Raw genomic sequence first — 26,453 nt, 5'->3', positions numbered from 1 at the left:
GATATATTTTCTGTTGTAATGATTTTGACATACCTTCAGGTAAAAACATGTGTAATCAGACGGCCACCATGCATTTTAAGTCGGTAATGCTTAGAAGAATCCTAACGAATTTAACGCTTTGGCCAGCTGGGTTTAGACACTGCTGTAAGTAAACTGAAGATACAGGCTGCAGGCCAGCTTGACCTCTCAGGCCTGTCCTGCAGATTACTCTTTCACTCTTTCTTTCCAGTCTAGTCCCTGGAAGCTTCCCTTTTCCGTGGGGCCTCTCTTTAATAGAATACTGCTACAGATAATTCCAATGGAGGATTTTTGTGGTGTGGCATACGTAACGACTCTGCTGATTCTCTTGACGGCTTTTGTTTTGCTCAGGAAAGAACGGAGACCTTCTTCCAACTACCGAAGAGGCCGAGGAACTTGAGCGGGCCTTGCAGGCTGTCACTTCTCTTGAGTGCCTGAGTACCATTGGGGTACTTACCCAGTCAGATGGTGTGCCAGTCCAGGAGCTGTCAGAGAGAGGAATAGGGGTGTTCTCCACAGGTACTGGAGCTTCAGGAATTCAGTCCTTGAGCCGAGAAGTAAACACAGACCTAGGGGAGCTACTGAATGGGCGCATAGTACATGATAATTTTTCTAGTCTAGAGCTGGATGAGAACCTGCTCCGTTCTGCTACCTTGTCTAACCCACCTACACCCCTGGCAGGGCAGATCCAAGGGCAGTTCTCTGCCCCAGCCAACGTCGGCCTTACTTCTGCCACTCTGATCAGCCAGAGTGCACTTGGGGAGAGAGCCTTCCCAGGACAGTTTCATGGACTACATGATGGCAGCCATGCCTCCCAGAGGCCACATCCTGCCCAGCTGCTGAGCAAGGCAGATGACCTAATCACCTCACGACAGCAATACAGCAGTGATCATTCACACTCCTCGCCCCATGGAAGCCATTATGATAGTGAGCACGTGCCGTCTCCCTACAGTGACCATATCACCTCTCCCCACACAACATCTTACTCTGGTGATAATATGGCAGCTACCTTTTCAGCAGAGATGCCCATCATGGCGCAGCACTTGCTCCCAACCCAACTCGAGGTGCCACTTGGAGGAGTCGTGAACCCCAGAACTCACTGGGGCAATCTCCCTGTCAACCTTGGAGATCCCTCTCCATTTAGCAACCTTCTTGGCGCAGATGGACATCTTCTTTCCACTTCCCTATCCACGCCACCCACCACTTCGAACTCAGAGACCACACAGCCTGCCTTCGCCACCGTGACCCCCAGCAGCTCCAGCGTGCTTCCGGGGTTACCGCAGACCAGCTTCAGTGGCATGGGGCCTTCTGCTGAACTCATGGCCTCCACCTCTCCCAAGCAGCAACTCCCTCAGTTCAGCGCAGCCTTCGGCCACCAGCTGAGTTCTCACAGTGGCATTCCTAAGGACCTGCAGCCCAGCCACAGCTCTATAGCCCCTCCTACAGGCTTCACGGTAACAGGTGCCACAGCTACAAGTACCAATAATGCATCTTCTCCCTTTACCTCCCCTAACTGAGCGTGTCTGTGTGTTTGCAGGCAGGTGGGGAACCTGGTGTTTTCTATCTTTGTTTCCTGTTGATCATCCCTTTCCCCTTTTCCTAAAGAAGATTTTAAAAATAACAGATGGGGACTAGAGGGGAACTCCTTTTTCCAGTTAAACAAGTAACCCTGCAGTGGACCTCGCTTCAGTGTTCACATGTGCTCCTTTGCACTGGTGCTCATTCCCTCCCGGCGGGTTCACTCTTACCCCAGTGGTTTCCTTAGTGGCTCAGCACAGTGACTGGATAGAATTGATTTTTAGCAGCAAGTCCTAGAAGTGGAAGATACCTCAGATTACCAGTGCCCTTTACTATTTCCTAGTATTCAGATCGATGCTTTCCATTCTATTACCAGGTCTTTACAGAGGTGGTTCTAGATAGAATGGTCCTGTTCATCGAGTTCCCGTGTAAGAGACAGCAAATGGTGTGTAGGGACAGATCAAGGCTCTGACTTAGCACCAACTGCTAAACACCGCACGAGGCCAGGATTCCATTCCTAATTGTGATCATGTTCAATTAAAAAGAAAAACATTATTAGTCTTTTGACCGCCTGTGTGAATGTGTGCGCCCATGTGTGTGTTTTTGTGCAGGGCAGGAAGCAGCTGTCCCATGGTTGTTCTTTTTCTTTCTTTCTTTCTGTTTTTTTTTTCTTTCCTAACGAGTATAATAAGGCTCTTACTTCTCCTTTCCCACGTCTCACAACCCTAATAAGGTTGGTCATCCTTTCCCACCGAATTAACGAAGTTTCCCAAATAGAGAGGGTGGTGGTCTGGTGACGTGAATTGTACAACCCTCTTCCGCTAAGTTATCCAAGAACACGAGAAGCTGAATTCATGTCAGGGCCGTGGGGATGTCACAAAAAGCATGGAGTGACTGCAGGGTTGCTGAGATTCTGAGGTCTGGTGGTTATTTTGCCTTTTTAGACAGGTGTTTGTTTCTCCATCCTCTCTCATGGAATACATTCACGAGATGTAATTAAAGACCATATTTTGATGTGAAAAGCAGGCTAGGTCAGATACGTTTGGAAAGATGGAGTCTCCGAACTCCTTGGTCCATCTTTTACTTTTGGATTTTTCATGTTTACAGTAGTGATTCTTTGGTAAGAGTTGTAAAATGTTGAAGACACTTGTAGAATCAATGTGCCAGTTGTGAAGTGACGTGTAATATCTGAAGGATACACATTTTAAAGTTTCTTTCAAAGCAGAATATGGAAATTAGACCTAAATTTTACCTACCCTGTTGGTACTTTTAAAACAATTTAAGTACTTAGATTGAAGCTGCAGAATTTTTTTTAAAGTACCGAGATTTTAGGGTTGAAAATTATATTGGGTAGTTTAGTAAGTTGGTGACTATGGAAATGAATATGTGAGGTTTCTTTTTACCTGCCTTCTCCCCTGCCCCCTTCCCAAGGGTGGAACTAGATTTTAAAGTCATCTGTACTCTTCTGCTTTTGCTGAGAAGTTTCACCATCCCCTGAGATACCATTGGCTATTTATACCTGAGTCTAGTCTAATTTACATATATATATTTTAAAAGATGAGTAGAGAGAACATATCTATTAATGATGTGATATAATAATTCATTGGTCAGGGAATATTTGATCTGAATTCCTTTTCAATAGGTAAAGATTTGGATGTATTTTCCTACTTCCTATATGTATTCTCTTTATGCCATGCTAATTCTAACCAGTTCCCTTCTTTTGAAAGCTTTTCTTTCTCTGCTTTTTAAAGGAATGATGGTGATCAGCAGGCATTATGCAGATGCCATGCGCCTGAGGTTATGGAGGGGAAATGTCCCATGACTGTATGAAATCATTATATGCCCTATTTTGTATTTATTGAAGTTTCTTTTTGTGGGCCAAAAATATGTTTGTAATATATTTAGTTTTTTTTTAATCATGATAATTGATTGGAAGATTTATTTTTTAATAGCTTTGCCTTTTTTGCAGATTGAGAAATTTCTAAATTATAAATTATGTCACAAAGCAAAATTATATTTGGTATCACCATAAATTTCTATTCTGAACGGTGAGAGCAGATAATTTGAATATTTCTCACCTGTGAACCTATGTTAGTAAGCTTTTTTATTTTAATGTACTGTAATGAAATGATGATGAGTAGTTACCTCTGCTCAGAAGTGTCATTTAGTTTGCTCCAGTCGTTTCGCCTCCCATTCTAATCCTCGCCGGATAACTGTCCATTCCCAGCAATTTGGTCTAGTCTCCATCGTGTACTAATCCAAGGTTGTACCAGAGCAGGACACTATCTTACCGGCCCCCTTCTTTGACAGCAAACGGAAAGTCATGGGGAGTCGGTTTGAACTTTTCTGGCTATTTGTCCCTCGTGGTAGCTGCTTAAAATTCTTCAGTTATCAAAACTGAGTTTGCAGTAAGTTGCACATTTTATTGTTCGCAATTTTCTGTTTTGTGTGCATTTAAAAGCCCTTTCCTGCTTTCTAATAAGGAGGCACGAAATGATCAGGAATGTTGCCAGTTACAGCTTCACACCAAAAACTTTTGAGTAAATTCATTTTTGTTTAGACGCCCACAGTGATAGCTGAAGAAAGGGCACCCGTAGAAAGTACCAGTGTAGGTTTGAGGAATTAGCAAAAAACAAATTTGTCCTCTCATTTCATCTACTGCAAAACAAATATCCAAGCTTGCAATTTGCTTTGCCTTTGCGGTTTCTTGCGAGTCCCTTTTTGGAAGACAGAAGAACATCTGTGAACCCAGAGACACCTGTTAACGTTTTTCTTTTAGCTGATATAGAGCAATTCTCGTCTATCAGTAGTAGGTTTGCTGTTAATGTGTAGAGGAAGGAATGAATTGTCTTTTCCTCCAGAAACAGGAAAATTAGTGTCTTTTAAATAGCACTTACACTATACTATAATAAGGCAATACTGGAATCAAAAACAGATTGTATGTAAGGTCCTAATTAGGTGGAAGCTAGCTTTTTATTCTAGGGTGAAACTCATCAGAAATAGTGGCAGAGAAGGGTCACTCTATTTCTGCAGTTCTTTGGGACCATTTATAAAGGCCAGTTAGATTGTGTTAATGTGATTTAATTTACAGAGTTGCTGCAGTTAATGGATACATTCTGTGCTCTGAGAATCTGAAGTCCATTCTAACGAATGATACTCACTGGCTGTGATCTATAGCATCCGAAGAAAAGATGTGTTTTCTCTCCTTTACTCTCTCTACATAATTGTTAATATTATTTTAATTAAAGTACTTAAGACATTGTTTTTTTCTCTGTAAAAATGGCTTAGTAATTTGCACATCTGCGTAGGTTATGTAGCTAGTAACAATTCACAATAGTAAATAGCAATTACACTTAACCCACCAAATGACAGACTATGCAATGGAAAAATTTTGTAATTATCGTCACAAAGCTTATATGGTGAAGGATTTTTTTTTTTTCCCCTCTAGTAACCTACCACGTGAGATAGAACTGCTTTATAAGTGACTTCCTGAGCAATTTCATGCTGGCAGGCAGTGCGGTGTGTCTAGTGTCCCTCCATGAAAAGATTATAATTTCATAAGAAGCAAATAGTAGGTATGGAGATAAAGTTGGAAGATGTGTTTCTTTGTTTTCTTTTCCTTAAGATTGTAGTTACTGTCTTGAGTGGTGTCAGGCTAAAGAAAGCTAATCCTTTATCTTTGCCAAATAATTATTTATAAGATTTATTTCTTCAATAAGCCCATTTATTTCCTCGATAAGCCCAATGTCTCAACTGCGAGCTAAGCCTCCTCACTTTCTGTGACTAACACTAAAAGCTGTTCCTTATCAGAGCTCGTTCTCAGGCCACCATCGCAACCCAGAGGCAAAGACAGTGCTTTGATTTGGAAGGAAACGGTGTCTGTGATACGTGCCCGATCTGTAAGCTTTCTTCTTAGGTGAAAGAATTTCTGTTGACCAATATACCGTTCAGTTTTTTGTGTTTTAAGTAGGCTCCACACCCAACATGGGGCTCGAACTCACAACCCTGAGAACACAAGTCGCATATTCTACCGACTGAGCCAACCAAGCACACCCCCTTCCATTCAGTTCGTTGTAACTTGCGCCCTTACGTTTGTCGTCCTCCCTGCCCCCTTGCGAGGGGTTCTGGGGCTGTGTCAGCAGTGTTTGAGGCGGTCGCCCTTTCTCCGAGTTAGTTCAGTAGGTTGTTGTGGACTGGTATTGCAAAAAGATGAAGATATTGATAACACTAAACTAATTATTTAATCAGTTTCGACTGCATTTGAAAAATTTTTTTTTAGGTAGCTAGTTTTCAGGTTCTTCAACCTCTTTCTTTTTAGCCTTTTAACATTCTACTAAGTTGTGTTTTTAATCTGTTTTATGTGGAATAATCTGATCCAGTGGTCTTCTAAATGGTCAACAGAACTCTGCAGTTGAATGAGGCAGTTTAAAGGATTCCTTAAAAGAAAATGTAGTCATACTGAACAGTCTTCATCTGTATCTTTTAAACCATCACTAACACCTACATCACTCCAAGGATTTTTTTTCCCGATGAGAAATACATTTCTTGGTGAGGTGGGAGGTAGAAGTATACATGTATAGAACATCGATTTTTTTTTTCCCCCCTCTCGCAATACATTGAAAATACAGAATCTTCACTGGCATTCTATAGAAAGGTAAAACAGTTTAATGACTTCTTAATATCTTGAGCCTTATAAGCGTTCCAATATCATACCCTGGAGGGAACAAGAATCCATGTTTAGTAGATTAAAGTAACATTTTAAATGCTATCTTTCAAAAAATTTGACATAAAATACCAGTGAAGAACATATTTGGGCATCTGTTAAGCATTTCCCCCTGACTAGTGAGTTAGGAAAGAAAACCTAAAACACAAGTGAATAATTCTGTCTCCTAGTAGCCAGTGTCATTAATGCAAAAATTGCGGGGCCGACTTAGCCTCGTTTCTCAATAGCAAAAATTCTCGTTCCCTTCACCTCTGATTTCTGTCAGCTTTCCAACCTCTCTGCACTGTGATCAACAGAGCCAATAAAGGACACGTGGCATTTCGGAGAGAGAGCAAATTTGGTGTGACTTTCTTGACCATAAACTAGGTTCCCAAGTCTTGGGGATGTCTGACTACTTTGAGTGGCGGAGTTTTTTGGTGATCTAAAGTTGAGTCTGAAAAAGAATGTTGCAAGAGAAAAGCTTTCTAACTCTTGGTAAGCTCTGTAGGGCAGCCCAGCTTTCCTCCCCCCTTCCCGCCTGCCTGCCTGCCTCCGCCTGCCCCCAGTTCTCAAGTATGCACACGTACAGCCCGATCTGTCCTGATCGTGGCCTGAGAGTACTAGAAGCTGCCTCTTGCACTTGTTCGTTTGTTCTTACTTGTGTGTTTAAGCTGGGACCACTGAAGTAAGCTCTAGATGCACCCAAAGTTCCCCTTGGAAAAAATGTCAGTATGCAGTGCGGAAGGTTCCAGTGCAGCTAGACGCCACACCATTGCTTTTGCTCGGGGACTAGACTGATTTGCCCTGAAAGGACTCCACCCTGCCTGGTTCAGGCCCAGTGGGCTCCAGCAGATTAGCATGGAAGTGACAGGAAATCTGGTGCTTGGAACATTGTCTTCATCTGCTCAGAAGGGTTGGAATCAGTTCCTCGGCACAGTGATCGTTCTTTTCGCTGTACAGTGTTGAGTATGTCTCAGGGATTCCTTGTGGAAATTAGGGCAGTTTTTAAAATAAGAAAATAGTTTTAAAAGAAACTAAAGGTGACTCACCATTGAAGAGAGCGCAAGAAAGAGAAAACATTTGGTTTCATAGCCCGCCGTGTCTTGCGTAGGACTCTTCCTTTTCTCCTTCAGGCTCTCCTCCGCTTCAGCAAACAGTCCTTTCCCACCACGCACAGCTTTAAAAGTTTTATTTAAAAATTTCCTTCCCCGATGAGCTTTCAGAATACTTATTGTAGATTTTAAGAGAAAAGGTATATTAATTTATACTATTAACATCACCTCATAAATTATAAGTTTTATACTAAAGCTGTATTGAGTGTAATGAATTATGTTGCCTATGTGTTTTAATAGCTTAAAAAATTATATATGAGCTTTTTTTTTTTTTTTTTTTTTTTTGACAAAACAAACTAGTGAAGCACCTTTTTACACTGGATCTCTGCCGTGTCAAGGTGTATAGCTATCCTTTGCTACCTTGCAGATATATAAAATAAAAGGATATCCTGGGGCCTCAAAACGTAGAACACCTTTAGACCATTTATTACTGCTCATAGAACTGTTGGGCGTCGTGTTTCTTTAGTAACTGATCTGTGGTTTACACTTCAGATGGCTAGAAGCTTAGTTACAGGGTAAATAGAAATACATAGATCAAGCAAAGCTCCCAACTACTGTAGCTGGAATTTGTAAACTTAAGTTTTTAAGACCTCCTTTATTTCCTATGGATTTATTCTTTAATTTACAGTTTATTCTGTAAGTTGGGAAGTAAAATAGAGAAAATAATAAGTCTAGATGTTCTCAGTGTCTTATTCAGGAACTTTTTATCCCTCCTCACTAAGGAATTCCCACTGTGACTTAAAAATAGAATTAAATTACTCGTGTGCATGTCTCTGTCTGTGTTTTTACACACATGCAAAAATATACATTGGGGGGGCACGTGTGTGGGAGAGGTGAATGTGTGCTTAGGTGAAAATAGAGGAAGGTAACAGAATGTATTGTAGAAATATGACTATTTAGAGGGGGCTATCAGAGTTATTTTCTCTTTGTCTCCGTAGTATAAATACACCAAATTCTTCATTATGCTGTCTTATGTTAAAAGGCTATCTCTGATATCATGTGCATTTTCTTTTAACTTTTGATTAACTTATATATTACGCTATGTTTTTAAAATGACGTGAGAAACAGCAGGTTCTAAGACCAGCCTCTCACCTTTGAGCATAAAAATTAGAGAGAGAAAGAGAGAGAGAGAGAGAGAGAGAGAGAGAGAGAGATGCAAACCCAGACGTGAGCTGTGTTTATCTACTGGGGTGATGGGACCAGATCCGTTGAACCTTTCTTTATGTTAATAATAGATCTCTTCATATTCTGAGTTAGAAAATCTTGAACATCTTTTCTTGGTAAAGTTAAGGAAAGTATAGGCTCTTTTTAAAGAATGCCATTTTTTGAAGGGACTGCTTTGTTGAAAGAGTTGGTGGGATCATTTCACCATGCATATTTCAAAGCTGGGATGATTTTAGTTACCTCCAAAAATCAAAAAAAAATTTTTTTTTTTAACTCATTTGTGCTCTTACTTATGAAGTGAGTGTGCCCCCGGCCCCCGTATTTTGGTTACAGGAAAAATTATGCTACCCTTGACTTTTACCTGATTCATAGGGAATTTAAAAAAGATACATTCCTATAGTTTGAGTTTTGTCATTTTGCCATACATTAATTACTGGAGTATCTGGTGGTCTCAGATAGCCCAAACTAGAGTTGTTATTAAGTGCTCCAATCACATTTATATTTAATATTAAAAAAAAATCATGTACTTTGAAATCTGTCAAAACAACTCCTGATACTACACCTGAATTTGTAGTTCTCTTTGAAGCCTCATTCATCTTAGGTATAGTCAAGACCTAGGAGAGCTTTACGTGTCGTTCCTTTTATAGTTGTATTTCTGCATCTCCCAGTTTCATTCACTCTTGCTTTATGGATTAAAAAAAAAAATCTGCATATTTCTTGTACATATGCATGCAAATGAAAGAAGGGGGTTGGTTTCGGTGCCACTCCTCCCTTCAGTTACTGGTTAATGGGATTTGCTAGAATAAATTCCCCCTGATTGAAGGGTGAAAATAGACCCTTTTGTGTATATCTGTACAGAGATGTGTATATGGGATGTGGTGGCACTTTGCTGAATGTGAACTTGCCTTGTTAATGGAAAGATTGAAAAGTATTATGTTTATTTATACATTTGTATAAATCTATATATACACGTATGTATATGTGTGTGTATAGATAAAGCTATATACATATATTTCCCTAAATGTGTGTGTGTAATAGATAAACAGCCTTTGTGAAGCAAGATTATCCGTCCCTGGAAAACTCTGGGTTATTCTGTAAGCAAGAGGAGGTGACAGTCTAGAGTACATTATCAGTGCATCCTAAGACGGAAGTCCTTTGGATGATAGTCTTGTTCATGGTTATTATAAGTGAATTCCTGCTAGAACTATTCTTACTTTCCAGTTCCACTATTCTTCACCTTCATGCCTTCTCCTATCCAAGTACTAACCAGGCCCGACCCTGCTTAGCTTCTGAGAACAGACGAGATCGGGCGCATTCAGGGTGGTATGGCCGTAGACTTTCACTGCCTTCTAAATCAGTCTCTCATCACACTTCATTTGGTACTTCCCCCCCCCCCCCCATTATGGCCTTTCTAGCCAGAAGCATTTGGCTTAAGCATATTTCATTAACTCCTCAGTTGTTTCTTTTAAAGATCTTACGCTCTTAAATTTTCCAGAAGATGTAAGTTTTGGTAATAGTTTCTAGAGTAGTTTTGAGGATTGGGCATTCGTCTTTGTCTCAAAAACGAGCAAACCAACAGTCAAACAAAATGCATTTGGAAGTTTTACCTAGATAATTTTGGGACATTTTACTCACATTGGCAAAGAACATAATTACGATTTTATTAATTGATAACAGTGTTAGGTTTATTTTCTCCTTTACCGTCATCAATTTGTCACTTAAAAATTTGGTTTACTTTGTGTTTTAGCCACAAATTTGCCATTTTCATTTTTCATGGAAAGCGTACAAAGTCACGCATATGCCTCTTGAATTCTCTAACTCCTTTTACTCATGATGAAACTGCTTTAATGAATTCTTACGTAATGAGTTTTGCTGTATTTCCTCTTGACTTTTTTTCACGTTGGTGACATTCTGTTTTAACTTTGCTGCAGCTCTCTACAACACTTGCATCCCTATATATTGTGCCTTTAAAGCTCTTATGCACACACAGACAAAAGTGTATATATACATGTTGGAGCATGTGTACATATACTTTCGTATATACTCACACAGTATGTCTCATATATTGTGGGAGTGGATATATAGATATTCAAAGGCAATGAAATGTTGCTTTCCAGATATATATGTATATAAATAGTGTTGATATACTGTATATACACATGTATATGTATGAGTTTTAAATGGCAATCTTTTACATTTAGCAAAATGCTGCCCCTACTGGAATATTGTCACTGCAGTGGCAGTTGTATGTAATGATTTAAAATACATTATCGAAAATTATTTAAAAGAACATTTAAAAGTCTCATCTAAAGACATCCACACATTATTTATTTATCTTCCTTTTCCTTTTTATTGTTACTTTTTTTTTTTTTTTAACCGAAAGGGAGACTGTCATTTTTTAAAATGCCATCTGTCCCATAGGAGAAAGAGAGAGAGCGCTGGAGATTCACTTGAGGAACCTTGTGCATTTTTCCTCTCTCTCAAATGGAGATGTACCACAAACCAGCCTGTTTATTTCAGTTATAAAGCAATCCTAACATTTCCATTAGTGTATGTCATCCACCATCTTCTGGACCAACTTAATTCGCCAGTCTGCCTCTTCCTTTCATTAATAAGTAATGATCACTGAGATCATTTTGCCTGGGGGGGAAGTTAACTACTCTCTAGCTGCAGGGAATTATATCACCTAATTGTTATTCTGCCTTGTTCAAAATTCAACTTTGAGGGAAGGCAGCGCTCCTGAAGCTGTCTTGAGCATGTTTTGCATTTATTTACTTAAAAGGTCTTCCCAGACACTTTTTTTTTTCTTTTTAAAAGAGCTCCAAGTCTGTATGCACTTGCCATAGATTTCTTATTCCCCACAACTTCAGGTGTTTTCATTCGTATATCAATTTGACACGCCGAATGACAGACTATTAAGGAAAAAAACGTTGAATATTTTATTTTGTGATGAGTTGGCAGCAGATTACATTTCAAGACCTCACAGAGAGAGGAACATAAACATAGATGGACAATCCTCCATTGTAAGACGTTACAAAAAACGCGAAAACAAAAAACAGTGGATTGAGAGTTCCCCTGAACACTAAAACAGAGAGGTTGGGGTTTGAGGGATTTCATGGAATAGTTTAGCTGGAACTTGATATCAGAAGCAGCCTTTAACAGAAAGCCTCTTGGCAATTGTATGGTACTAACTGGAGTCCTGAGGTGTGAATTGAAACCAAGTTGCAGTGGGAAATCAGAGGTGAGGTGGTAACATCTTTGAATCCAGTAAGTGACAGGTTGCACAGTTGTAAAATCTCTTCTTACCAAGTAACTGCACGGTAGCAAGGACTAGCGGTTCTCAAAGCCCTTCTTTTTCAGTGTTCTCATTCACCTTGGCACACAAGTATGTTTAACAGGCCATACATTAAAACTATTTACAAAAAAAAAAAAAAAAACCTGCTTAAAGGGAACTTACAAACTGAGAATCTTCTATTTGCATGAATAGTGGCTAGAAGCTTAGTTATATGCACAAAAGCTAAGGGGCCACTCGTTTCTGCACAGACTATAGGAGCAAGATGAGGAGGTTGGCAGGTTTGGGTAAGAGCCCCTCCCCCCCACCCCCATCCCCCTGCTGCCCAGTTCTAACGGAAAAGCATATCTATGGCATTGAGTATGGTATTGCTGGGGGGGTGGGGGTGGGAACCACATTTTGGGAGGCGATGGGCTTTTGGTTTGTAATTTCCCTTTAAACATGAAGAGATGGCTCACATTTTCCATATATATCTCAATGAATGTACTGTATTACTGTTTTAAAAATTTGATGAAATAATAATGGATTGGTCTCCTTTTGTTATCTGGTCCTTGTTTAATTTGTTTAAGGATTTTTGTATACAAAAGTTTACATTTTTATGTATATTTTTCTTGTGTAAAAACTGATGTAATATGTGTATAAAACACTGTATGTATTATCTGTATATAGTGTGACAAAATGATTTTTCTTTCTTTCTTTTGGATGTATTAATAAATCTTGCTGTGAAGTAGCCTTGTTTTGGGTATAATTTCCTTTGCCTGGATATACATAGAAGCTGCAAATCCAGGGCACACATATTCCCCCCCTTTGTTATTTAAGTAGAGTAATTATTTTAATGTATTTTATCAAGAACTCCAGGGAGATGTACTCATGGTTCTTTATGGTTAGACCAACAACGATTAATATTTGTAGTAGCTATAGATCAGTTAAAGCCTAAGTGAGTTTAACGTGGTATCTAACCTTGAAATGCAACCAGAAGTTGCATTTCTATTTCATTTAATCAGAAGCGCCCCTTCTCTCTTCATTTTCATAGCTTCACAAGTATAAGAAGAACTTCATGTTGTATAACCAAAAGTTTAAAAAAAGAAAAAACTTGAAGAAACATTCTTTTATTTTTTTTAATAGGCGGATTGGAACTTTTCATTTCCTGTGCTGTCTTGTTGCCAAAGGATTTTGTGGTGCACATAGAGGCTAGGATAAAAATCATAAGGAGAAATTAGTGAATTAATCACATATCCCTTTTCTTAGAGATTTACTATTTTTCACTTCTGTGGGACATTTAGACTGGTTTTCCTTCTTCCTTAACCCAGGCATGCTTAAGATACATCTAAAATTGTACTTTGCTTCTCCTAAAGAAGGTGACATTTTGAGACCAGAAGTGCAGATGCCCACAGTACGAGTAAATTGGCCCGCGGTAACAACGTCATCCATCCCGGGCTCCACTTTTGAAATTGACAAGGTATGAAGAATAATGCTTGAAATTGATCTGTCCATTTCTTCCGTTATATGATAGTTGATTTAAAAATTTTTTTTTTCAACGTTTTTTATTTATTTTTGGGACAGAGAGAAACAGAGCATGAACGGGGGAGGGGCAGAGAGAGAGGGAGACACAGCATCGGAAACAGGCTCCAGGCTCCGAGCCATCAGCCCAGAGCCTGACGCGGGGCTCGAACTCACGGACTGCGAGATCGTGACCTGGCTGAAGTCGGAGGCTTAACCGACTGCGCCACCCAGGCGCCCCTGATAGTTGATTTTAAACTCCTGTTCATGGGGCGCCTGGGTGGTTCAGTCAGTTAAGCGTCCGACTCTTGATTTCGGCCCAGGTCATGATCTCCTGGTTTGTGGTTTGACCCCCTTCATCAGCTCTGCACTGACAGAGCGGAGCCTGCTCGGGATTCTCTCTCCCTCTCTCTCTCTGCCCCTCTCCCGCTTATGCTTACTCTCTCTCTCTCCAAATAAATGTGTAAAGCGATTATTAAATTCTTTTGTTTATTTCTATTAAGGATGCTCCTTTTCTGAATATCTGCACAAATCACAAGCTTTTGAGATTGTCCTGGCTCAGTTCTTGATTTGATTTTTAGAAACTAGCTGCCTTAACAAGACAAGATTATTAGTGAAATGTTTTCAGATGAGGCCACATCTTTAAAAGCGTGATGCTAGGAGCCTGTGGATCGCCAAGTAAAAGCAAAAATTAAAGTTTAGAAGAGAATCTATTTTTTTAACTCTTCATTGACGTATCTTCACTTGCTCTTTCCTCTGTTCTATTAATAATATTTTTTTTAAGTAAGCACCACACCCAATGTGGGAGTTGAACTTATGACCCCGAGATCAAGAGTTGCATGCTCTACTGACTGAGCCAACCAGGTGCCTCATTAACAATAATTTTTTTTTAATGCTTATTTATTTATTTATTTTGAGAGAGAGGGAAGGAGAGAGAGCACAGGGGGAGGGTAGACAGAGGGGGAGAGAGAGAATCTCAAGCAGGCCCCACGCTGCCAGCTTGGGGCTCGATGTGGGGCTCAATCTCATGAACTATGAGATCATGGCCTGAGCCTAAATCAAGAGTCAGAGGCTTAACCATGTGAGCCATCCAAGCAGCCCTCCCCACTTTTTTAAATGTTTGTTTATTTATTTTTGAGAGAGAGAGGGGGAGGGAGAGTCCAAGCAGGGGAGGGGCAGAGAGATGGAGACCGTGAATCCCAAGCAGGCTCCAAGCTGTCAGCTCAGGGCCTGACCGGGAGGGGAGGGGGGTGGGGAGCTCCAACTCCGGGACCATGAGATCCTGACCTGAGTGGACATTGAGAGTCGGACGCTTAGCTCATTGAGCCACCCAGGTGCCCCACCAATAATTCTTGGAGAAAAAGCCTATATTATTTAAAAGCCTGCTTACTTGCATTTGTTTGTACCTTTCTGCAGCGTGTGGCTCTGACCGTTAAGGTGGTATTATTTTGTTCCTTTCGCATAACTGGCTTTCTGGAAAAATGTTTAAGTGACATGTGATTATAGTGCATTATTTTTCCTACTTGAAGTCCCTGTGATGGAGGGATGTCTGCTGCTTAGTGTTCAGCTTTCAGTCAAGCCCGTGGTGGTATGTTATTGCTGTTTCTTTTCCCTCATCTTTCCAATCTTCTTCCAGGCCTTCCACTCATTTTCTTAGTCACCGATTTATATTTTTGAGCACTTTGTGTTAGAGACAGTTGCGACACCTACAAAATGAACCGCGCCTGGATTCTACACCCAAAGATTTTGCCACGTAGTGGAGGAGAGAAGATTCGTAAGAACTACACAAGCAAGGTAGAGATTGCCAAGTGCTAAGAGCAGTAAAGCGCTTTGTAAGTTCATGTCAGAAAGAGATGGTTTCCAACCAAAGGAGAGAAAAGTTGGTAGAGGACCGTGCGTGTGAACTGGCGGTGGGCAGTATTTGGACATTGAGAAATAGAGAAAGTGTCCCAGATGGGGGGAGCAGCATAAGCAGTTGAACTTGACAGGTGTGGAAGGCAGAAAGGAGAGGGGTGAGGAATAGAGTGGAGAAGCCAACGGTGATTGCATAGTGAGCATGGAAGGTGGAACAGGCAGGGGGCACAGGAGGGGCTGTCAGATGTGATTCGGGAAGTCTCCTGGCAGAGAGGAGAGTGAAGCAGAGGCTCTGCAATGGTTAGGCTACTTAACGAAGTAGAAACCGGTGGTGGCAGTAAAAATGTAAAGGAGGTAGGAGTTCAAAGACTTGACACCTGACTGATTAGATGGTGGGGCAAGGGAGGAGGTGGAATCAAAAGAGGCTCCACCCGGGCTTCTGGAAGAGTGCCAGCGCCGGTGGCAGAAGTAGATGGCACTACTCAGGACCAAGGGTTTGGAGAGAGCCAACGAGTTTTAGATTTATGAAGTTAGAGTTGGAAGCAGGGATGTCTGGTGGGCATGGCCCACCAGGAGTGTAGTTAGGGCTCCGAAGAGAGGCTCAAGCTGGAGATAGAGATACACAAGTCTTGGGCATGGAGTTCATTGTTGAAGCCAGCTGTAAATGATCAAGGAAGAAAGCCAAGGACAGATTCTGGAGAGCAGCTGTATGCAATCTACTACTATAGTTTATTTACGGGCCCAGGAAGAGCTCACTTTCCCAAGAGTCTCCCAGCTAGGGAACCCTGAGCTGGTATTCAAAGGCTAGGGGGCTGACTTGTCTCCTTCACATTCCACTAGGAGTGATGGTAATTTTTTGAAATGTTTGTTTATTTTTGAGACAGAACAGGGGGGAGGGGCAGAGAGATAGGGAGAGAACCCCAAGCAGGCTCTGGCTGTCAACACAGAGCCCCATGCAGGGCTCAAACTCATGAACCATGAAGTCATGCCCTGAGCTGAAATCAACCCACTCAGCCACTCAGGTGCCCCTTGGAGTGACGGTATTGAGGAATGTCAGCTCTCCCCCCGACTCTAGCCTTCTCACTCCCACGCTCCACCTGAACGACTTGACTTCTTGTTTGCCTCCCCTTCCGGACAGGAATCTCCAGCGTCTGCATTGTTAGCTCCTGAAACTCTGGCCCCGAGCACAGCGTGCCTACCTATTATCTCCCAATACGTATTACTGAATGAAGTTAGTAACCTCAACGTGTTTGTGGACAGAAGGAATGCAGATTTCAGGAAACTTAGAGCATCTGGTGAGAGGCAGCGCAGCGCTTGGTTAAGGCTGTGGACTCCGGAAAAGACTTCCTTAGTTCTAATATAGACTCCACTATTTAAGAACTATGTGATCTCAGGTAAGTCACTTAACCTCTCCCTGCTTCATTTGCCTTGTCCATAAAATGCATTGCAAAGATTGCAGGACGCCACCCATGGAAAACACTTGGATTAGCCCGTGGCACTTTTCAAGCGCTTCGTAAATTTTAGTTACGCTCATTTTGTAACTAGAGGAAACGGTTGAAGATACAAACAACATAGGCTAATTCCTAAAATAAGTGTCTAGGGGAAAATGAACAAATAAAGATTAGGTGTGGAGAAGGAAGATGGGGATGGACAGGAGTTGAGGAAAGAAGTTTCTGATAAGGGAGTGCCGATTTTGATAATACAAGAGGACATAAATAACCCACAGATAGGGTTACTTTTACCCAGTCACATTCCCAAATATTCTAGGATGTAATCGGAAATCCAGTTAACTGAGTATAACTTTGCCTTTTGCTTTGAAACTTTAAAGAATTCTTCGATGTTTCATCTTGCATAGTAACGCATTTAATGGAACGAAATGTGTCATTGTATCCTGATTTAGAGAATAGGTGTTGGGTTAGAAAGTGTCTAAGAAAATAAAATATAAGTATAAAGAATAGAGTAGAAGGTCCTTTATAAAAACACTGTGCATGTTACCTGCTAAACTAAAAGAGTCGAAAGCAAATTTTAAGAGCTAGAGCGGATATCACCTTCACGTTCTTAGAGCCCAAATAGGGTGCCCACAGTAGTTACCCTCTTAACCATGGATATTTCTTTAAGACTAAAATCTTCCCTCTACTTTCTTTTCCCTTCAACTGCTGTCATTTCTTTTTACTGCTACACATTATACTTGCTCTTTCCACGATGACTTCTTGACCCACTGCAGTTCAGCTCTCCCCTTGTCATTTTCCTGGGGCCATTCTTTCCAAGGCCACCAGCGACCTTTGCCGTCACTCTCTTTAACTTCTCTGAACCAGTCAGCACTGATGACATTCCACTGTCCTGTTGCTCCATTCAATTCTCACATGCCTCTTCTGGGTTCTTTGTTAGCCCCAACTCCCTTCTCCTTCAGTGTGAACACGTCTCAGACTCATTCTTCAGCCTTCCCTGTTGTTCTTCCTCTGCACACGAAATCCCACTGCAGGATCCTTCTGCTCTCATGGCTTAAATGTTGACCTCCCTGGAGATTAACGTCAAACCTGTGTCTTAGCTCTGACGGCTCTCAGACTTCAGCCTCACATCTGCTTCCTGAAGACCTCCGCCTCTATATTGGGCCACCGCTACGAATTTGGTTTATCTAAATCCCAACTTATCTTTCCCTTTTTTTCTGTTTTTTTACAAAAGTTTTAATTTAAATTCCAGTTAGTTAACATACAGTATTTGTTTCAGATGTACAATATAGCGATTCAGTACTTCCATACAATGCCTAGTGCTCATCACAAGTGCACTCTTTAATCTCGGTCACCTATTTCACCCATCCCCCACCACCTTCCCTCTGGTAACCATCCATTAGTTCTGTATAGTTAAGAGTCTGTTTCTTGGTTTTGTCTGTCTCTCTTTTTCCCCAATGCTCATTTGTTTTGTTTCTTAAATTCCACACATGCGTGAAATCATATGGTATTTGTCTTTGACTGACTTATTTTGCTTCGCATAACATTCTCTAGCTCCGCCCGTGTCATTGCAAATGGCAAGATTTCATTCTATTTTATGGCTGAGTAATATTCCATTGTATATATATATATACCACATCTTTTTTTTTTAAATGTTTATTTACTTTTTGAGAGAGAGAGAGAGAGAGAGAGAACATGAACGCAAGCAGGGGAGGGGCAGAGAGAGAGGGAGATAGAGAATCTGAAGCAGGTTCCACGCTGTCAGTGGAAAGCCTGACGTGGGGCCTGAACCCACAAACCATGAGATCATGACCTGAGCTGAAGTCAGACACTCAACTGCCTGAGCCACCCAGGTGCCCCTTTACAACATCTTCTTTATCTGTTCATCAGTTGAGGGAGATTGAGCTGTTTCTATAATTTGGCTATTGTAGATAATGCTGCTATACATATCAGGGTGCATGTAACCCTTTGAGTTAGTATTTTTGTATTCTCTCGGTAAATACCTAGTAGTGAGATTGCTGGATCATAGGATAGTTCTATTTTTTTTTTTTTTTCAACGTTTATTTATTTTTGGGACAGAGAGAGACAGAGCATGAACAGGGGAGGGGCAGAGAGAGAAGGCGACACAGAATCGGAAACAGGCTCCAGGCTCTGAGCCATCAGCCCAGAGCCCGACGCGGGGCTCGAACTCACGGACCGCGAGATCGTGACCTGGCTGAAGTCGGACGCTTAACCGACTGCGCCACCCAGGCGCCCCAGGATAGTTCTATTTTTAACCTTTTGAGGAACCTCCATACTGTTTTCCAGAGTGGCTCATCTTCCCATTTTAAGCCAGTTCTCACCTGAGTCTTTGCCCTTATTCATTTGTTCACTCAATCATTCAGCAAACAGAGAGACTCCAGGTCACCCATACTAGAATCTCTAGTCATCTTGATTTCTCCCAGTTTCTCCCAGCTTTTCATCCCTTGGTGACTAACCTAGCATGGCAGTTTCCTAACTGGTATCCTTGCTTCCAAACTCTCCTCCCTCAGATCAGCCTTTACATACACTCCTACCCGACTAATCTTCCCACGTCACTCCAAAATTGGCCAAGAGTAATTTATGATTTCAGATCTGAATGTCCTTCATTCAATCTCCTTCCATCCCCCATCGGAGGGTCCCAACATAGATAGATTTTTCAAGGCTCCTTTATAAACTGTTTGAGCCAAATTTCATTGTGTGATCATCTACAGCAAATGTTCTTCCCTTCGAGCCCCTCTTCCGGCCAAACCGCTCTGCACACACGTCTGTGCACACCCACCACCCAGTGTAGACCTGTGATGATGCATTCTATTAAGACCCTCCCTTTGCTTTTTTAAGAACTACCTACTTTAGAGCCTACTTGCAAGGCATTCCACCCTCAAGAAGATTCCCTCTCCAGGGGAATCTTCAGTCACTTTTCCTTGGTAGCACTCACTGCCTGTAGCACTAATTTGCTGCAGAACATGCTTCTCTGACTTACATTTATCTTTCTGTGTCCTGTGCCTCCTTAAGCAGACCAAGCCACGTTCAGATAAGAGTTTCTCTTTTTAAAATTTTTATTGCTTCGGATGGGGTCCAATGCATACATAGTAGAACCTCAATAAATTGCTGCTCATGATGAGGCCAGGAGAAGCTAAATCATACATCTACCTTCTTGGGTATATCTTGATATTTAAGTAAGTCTTCATATTTAAAATTGGTGATCGTGGCAGGCACCTGGGTGGCTCAGTCGGTTAAGCGTCCGACTTCGGCTCAGGTCATGATCTCACAGTTCATGGGGTTGAGCCCTACATTGGGCTCTGTGCTGACAGCTCAGAACCTGGAGCCTGCTTCAGATTCCATGTCTCCTTCTCCCTCTGCCCCTCCCCACCCCCCTCAAAAATAAATAAACATTAAAAAAAAATTGGTGATATTGGGGTACCTGGATGACTCAGGCTGCTAAGCCTCTGACTCTTGATCTTGGCTCAGGTCATGATCTCACAGTTGTGGGACTGAGCCCCATGTCGGGCTCTGCTTAAGATTTTCTCTTTCCCTCTCTCTCCGCACCCCCGTGCCCCCGCCAAATAAATAAATAAACCTAAAAAAAAATAAATAAAATTGGTGATCTTGTCTGTAACCGTCATTTGTCACAGCATATGCTAGATTATCAGCATTTTGTTTACCCATGTCCTATCTCCCTCAGAATATGTGCAGAATATTAATCATTAAAGAAGCATATCATGTCCTTTTTGTTTGGTTTTTATATACTGATAGACTAGCAGTGCCAAAACTGTATCTGGATTTTGATATTTAAAGTATAACATCTTTGGGGACCCTGGCTGGCTCAGTCAGTGGAGCATGAAACTCTTGATCTTGGGGTTGTGAGTTTGAGCCCCACGTTGGGTGTGGAGTCTACTTAGAAAAAATAAATAAAGTATAACATCTTTTTTCTGTTCATGGCTATTACCTACAACATTTCTCTCTGAAAATAGTAAGAAACTTGGGGCTGTAGTTTATTTCTATTATTACCATTTGTTTCTCTTATCATACTTCTGTTTAATTAATAGGCTACTTGACAGAATAAATTTATTCCTAAAAAGTTGGCAGTAAATCTGATCTGTTTTAATTAATCATATTTTCTTGTTGACATAAATTACCAAATTGGAGATGCTCTCCTTTGGGAAGTGTTTTAGGTCTAAGACTAAATAAAAACCTTGTTAGAAAACGCGGTGAAACATTAAAATCACATACAGGCATACCTTGGAGACATTACAGGTTTGGTTCCAGACCACTGCAATCAAGTGAATATTGCGGTAAAATGAGTCAGATGTATTTTTTGGTTTCCCACTAAATATAAAAGTTATGTTTATACTATAGTGTAACCTATTAAGTATACGATAGCATTATGCCTAAAAACACAATGTCCATAGCTTAATTAAAATATACTTTATTGCTAAAAAATGCTAATTGTCTTCTGAGCTTTCAGTGAGTCTTAATCTTTTTGTTAGTGGAGGGTGTTGCTCAATGTTGTTGGCTGCTGACTATTCAGGGTGGTGGTTGCTAAAGGCTGGGATGGCTGTGGCAATTTCTTAAAATAAGGCAACAGTGAAGTTTGCCACATCGATTGACTCTTCCTTTCACAAACGATTTCTCTGTAGCCTGTGATGCTGTTTGATAGCATTTTACCCACAGCAGAACTTCCTTGAAAATTGAAGTCAGTCCTCTCAAACCCTGCTGCTGCTTAATGAACTAATTTCTAATAATTTTTCTATAGTTTCTATATTTTTCTATAATTTCTATAGTTTCTATAATTTCTATAAGTTTTCTATAATTTCCTAAATCCTGGGGCGTCTGAGTGGCTCAGTCGGTTAAGCGTCCGACTTCAGCTCAGGTCATGATCTCACAGTTTGTGGGTTCGAGCCCTGAGTCCCGCTCTGTGCTGACAGCTCAGAGCCTGGAGCCTGCTTCGGATTCTGGGTCTCCCTCTCTCTCTCTCTGCCCCTCCCCTCCTTGCGCTCTCTCTCTCTCAAAACTGAACAAACATTTTTAAAAAAATTTAAAAAATATTCTAAATCCTTTGTTGTCATTTCAACAATCTTCACAGCATCTTCACCAGGAGTAGATTCCGTCTCAAGAAACCACTGTCTTTGCTCATCAGACAACAATACTGTACTGTGAGAAAGTGCTCAGGAGTCCAAGCTGCCTCTCTAAACTAGAAGTTTAAGGGGCACCTGGGTGGCTCAGTCAGTTAAGCATCCTACTCTTGGTTTCAGCACAGGGCGTGATCTCAAGGTCATGATCTCGAAGTCATGAGATTGAGCCTCACATCCTCTCTGTGCTGGGGGTGGAGCCTGCTTGAGATTTTTCTTTCTCCTTCTGCCCCTCCTCCCACCTCTCCAAAAATGAAATAAAATAAACTAGACAGTTAACCTTAGGAAATTAAACTCACCCTCCAGGATATTAGTTTTCCCATCCATAAACAGGGAATTAGGCTAGATTTGTGATTTCTAAACTTTGCTCTGTGAAGGCCTCAAGGTCCCTCAGAGTGATGGGTGGGACTAGAAAATGAAGTGGGGTGAACAGTCAGGCTCTGTGATCCCCCCTCCTTTTTTCATGGGCTTTTCTTTGAACAGTGAGTTCTGGAACTAGAAATTTTAAATGTTTGACAATCTTTGGAGTATACAATTTCCAAGATTCCTTCCAAATCCGAAATTCTAACTTTTATTTTTTGTTTTGAAAATAATGTCTTCACTATGAAGTATAGCTATGCTAAGCTGTTTTGGATTCTTTTTTTAAAGTCCTATTTTCCCCTCCTTATGCCACCAGAGATTCTAGCTTTGTAGGGTCTTGAAGACTGGGAAGATCCAAACTCTAACAAAATCTGTTGAGTACAGTATTTAGGGAACATCATGCCATCACAGAAACTCTTCAGATATTCATGTAACGTAACATAATAGTATTCTCAAGGTATTTTGTTATTTTGTCTGTTAGCCTTTAAAAATTCCAGCAACGCCCTTCTGCTGTTGGTTTTGTCGATCTAACGTAGTGTTTCCGGGTCCCTGGGCTGGGGATGCTCCAAACTCTCCTGTTATGGTGTATCCAGTGGGCTTTTCCTTAGTTCCCGGGCCCTGGTAGATCCTACCACAGTGAACCATTATGGCTCTTGTGAACTCTTTCCCTTGCTGAGAGATCAGTGCCTCATCTTCCTCATCAGATCCCTTTGGGCTATTTATTAAAATTTATTTTAAAAATATTTTATTTAGAGATTTTTGAGAGACAGAGAGAGAGCGTGCACATGTGCAAGCAGAGAGGAGGGGCAGAGGGAGAGAGAGAATCCCAAGCAGGCCCCACGCTCAGCTTAGAGTCCAATGTGATGCTGGGCTCGATCCCATGACCGTGGGATAATAACCTGAGCCAAAATCAAAAGTTGGACACTCAACTGACTGAGCCACCCAGGTGTTCCACCTTTTGGCTATTTTTACTGACTTTTGCATCCCTTTCATTCATAGTCTTTCTCAAGAGACTCTTTAAATCCACCAAGGTGCAGGGGATTGGCTCCACCTGATACCCCAGTGATCTGTGCATGCTTCCACATAGGCCCCACGATTGTCCCAGAACACGAGAGCCGAGTGCGGAGATGCTCTAGGGTCATTTCCACTTGCCTCCCTGTCTCCCCAGGAAGTCGTCATGTGAGCTTCTCGTTGCTTCCTGGCTTCTGATGAAGTGTGAGACCTTGTCCCCACCTTTTGACCTACAGGCTGTGGCACTGGCCCCTCAGCAACAGAACATCCTGCATCCACCTTGTAGGTTACCTGGCCCCTTTTGTTTTAGTATTGCCCTGTGGGACGCGGGACATGACGTGCTGGCACCTTTGCCCGTTTTTCTTTTGCTGTCCGCCTAAAGTAACAAACTGTCTGAATCTAACAAGGCTGCTTGTTTCCCTACTGGCCGAATCCGTCAGCCTTGCTTGACACATGGCAGCCATCTGTGGACGTTATCCCCGTCCTTGCTTATTCGCTCACTTCTGTCCCAAATATGCTGTTGAAAAATTTTAAATGTGCAAACATGCTACAGCACCAACTAGATTGGAGAAAGCTTTTCCAGATTGAATTTTTAAAAAATTTTTTAAATGTTTGTTTTTGAGGGGGGGGGGGGAGGGCAAGAGGGGGGAGGGGCAGAGAGAGATGGAGACAGAATCCCAAGCAGGATCCAGGCTCCAAGCTGTCAGCACAGAGCCCGAACCGGGCCTCGAACCCACCTGCCGTGACATCATGACCTGAGCTGACGTTGGACCCTCAACCGACTGAGCCACCCAGGTGCCCCTTCCAGATTGTATTTTAAAGGCACCTTCTCTGCTGCAGCAATTGCTATTTGTTGGAATAGCAATTTATTCATCATTTCTAAACAGTGTTTCCTTTGGAACAAACTCGTAATCCATTCGCTGGTTGGCACTGGGAAAATGTTTGGATTAGTTTTAGTGCCATTAAGAATGTTTGTCGGAGTAATAGCCTTAAAGCCTAAGTTCATCCATTATTCAAGGACTAATTATCTGTTCTGTTTATTATCCAAGCTCCTGAGGTCTCCCTACTCTTCCTCTGACTACTTGTTTTATGGACATTTCGTGCTGTCTAAGCACATGGGCCACAGTGCGGGAAGGGGAAGTTGGGTGCTTCAGTTAGTTCTCATATTTCAGGAGTTATAATTGCAGAATTTAGGGGAGGAGGTTTGTTTTTTGTTTGTTTATTTATTTTTGAGAGAGAGAGAGAGAGCACTCAAGCAGGGGAGGGGTAAAGGGGGGCAGAGGATCCGAAGCGGGCTCTGCGCTGAGAATAGAAAGCCCCGTGTGGGGCCTGAACTCATGAAGTGTGCGATTCTGAGCTGGGCCGAAGTTGGCTGCTTCACCGACTGAGCCACCCAGGTGCCCGTTGGGGAGGAGGCTTTTCTAAGTGGGCAGTGGGCCCTACTTCTTCTGGTAAGCCTAACGCTGCTCCTGGTATTCTTTTTTTTCAAGGCCCATGCATGATATTCTTCAACATTCCATTTGAAGTGTAGAATATCAGAAGTGGAAGGCTAATCTAGCCTCACTCCATAAGGTAAGAACCATCCTTCACTACACTTACAAGATGTCTCCTACCTTCACTCCCTCTCCGGTAAGGCATCCTATTATTGTGTGCCTCTAGTGAGACCATTCCATACGTTACTGAAATCTATACATTCCAGCCATTGGTGCGTATTCTGCTCTTGGGGCGCACGCCTATCAAGTATTCATTCTCTCCCCCACAGTAAAGATCTGGGTTCTGCCACTAATTTGTTTAGGGACCTAGTTTAGCAAACGTCCTAACTTCCTTGGTCTTCTATTTCCTTCTCTATGAAAGAAAGAAGTCAAATGAGAGTATTTAAAGTAACTTTCAATTCGGAAAGTCTAGGGTACTGTGATTTTAGTAGTGAAGTCAGTATTTCCATTTATTGATGCCTAGTTATTTTTAAAAATGGAATTACAAGTAGTAGGTCTCAAACATGATTTATGGTCACTAAATTCAAGTGTACCCGTAATGCTGCCTAGCAAACAAGTGGTCCCTTTACTCTTCTCTTTCCTAGAGGGCAAGTTCATACTTTCTCCTCTTTCCTTGAATCTCACCTCATACCTCAGCCTCAGTTTGAGCAGATATCCTTGCTTCCTGTTTCACTAAGAAAAGTGAGGCAACTAAAGACAAGTCCTACATGCTCCTATGACACTCGTACTCACTGGTAGATGTATCTGTTCCCATTTACCGCCACCCCCCCTCCTGCCCCCTTCTTTCTTGGTATGATAGGTGAAGTATCCATGCCCCCAGCAAGGGCTTCCCCTTCCACTTGGGCTTGGATCCTATTCCCTTTCATTTACCCAAAGACACTACTCCAGTAACTTTCCCTTCTCTTCCCTACTGTTTCCTTATCTTCTGGATCCTTTCCACCTGTATACAGACATGCTGTATGTTTCACATCTTAAAAGGGAAAAACCAAAAGAGACTCTCTTGCTTCTTCATCTCTAGTTATTACTCCATTTTTCTTCTATCCCTTAGAGCAAATCTTGAAAGAGTCATGTGTACTGGCAGTCTCCAGTTTCTCTCCTTCCATTCTCTCTCAAACCTACTTCGATGAGACTTCCACCACTGCTTCCTGCCCCTGTGGTCCACAGAACTGCCCTTTCAAGGTCATGTGCACCTCTGAGTTGCTAACTCAGCCCATGTTCCTTCATTCACTTAGCCTAGCAATAGCACTAGACACAGCTGACCACTCCCTCCATGTTAAAACTCTTTTTACATTTATCTTTATTAACATTTAGGACAGTAGATTCTCTTGGCCGTTTTTCCTTCTCACTTGGTGCTTCCCAGTCTCTCTCTGGATCGTCCTCTTCTCGCTGCTCCTGTAATTCTGGGTGCCCCAAGGCTCGGACCCTGCAACTCTTCTCCCCACACTCACAATCTGGCGACCTCCTCCAATCTCTTGGCGTTAATTTCCATCTATTTGATAGCTCCTGATTTATATCTGGTAAAACCACAACAACAACAACAACAACAACAACAACAACAGGCCCTAAATGGAGTCACTTATGCTAAGGCTGTATCGCCAGTGAGATTTAACTCAATTACAGTTTTGGTTCTCCCAGAAATGGGATCTTAAGCCAGTTAGGAGTTGCCTGATCAGCACTAGTTAAATCATCTGCCTGCTAGGTCCCTTCCATCTCTCATAAGGAAAGTAACCTTCCAATAACCAATCCGCTCTTCTGCCTGGTATAATTTCCTTGTTCCTGCCTCCCTCTACCTATAAAAGTTTTTCATTTTGTATAGCTCCTTAGAGCTCCT

The 26,453-nt window shown here is 41.8% G+C and overlaps 1 protein-coding gene across 8 annotated transcripts in view; it reads left to right on the top strand.

Annotated features, from left to right (window-relative positions):
• INO80D (INO80 complex subunit D) overlaps nucleotides 1-12,536 on the top strand; it is a 73,910-nt gene extending 61,374 nt beyond the window's left edge. For all 8 annotated transcript variants that reach the window (XM_086719421.1, XM_086719424.1, XM_086719417.1 and 5 more), the window contains one exon: nucleotides 370-12,536. In XM_086719421.1, the coding sequence (XP_086575547.1) occupies nucleotides 370-1,535 (1,166 nt within the window). In that variant the 3' untranslated portion in view covers nucleotides 1,536-12,536. The remainder of the gene's footprint in view (nucleotides 1-369) is intronic.
• Nucleotides 12,537-26,453: the final 13,917 nt, after the last annotated feature.

This window comes from Puma concolor, chromosome C1, assembly GCF_028749965.1.
Source record: "Puma concolor isolate L17-30 chromosome C1, mPumCon1.1.hap2, whole genome shotgun sequence".
Classification (NCBI taxonomy): domain Eukaryota; kingdom Metazoa; phylum Chordata; class Mammalia; order Carnivora; family Felidae; genus Puma; species Puma concolor.
Note: the sequence above shows the minus strand (reverse complement) of the source record. Positions and strands in the feature narration are given on the sequence as shown.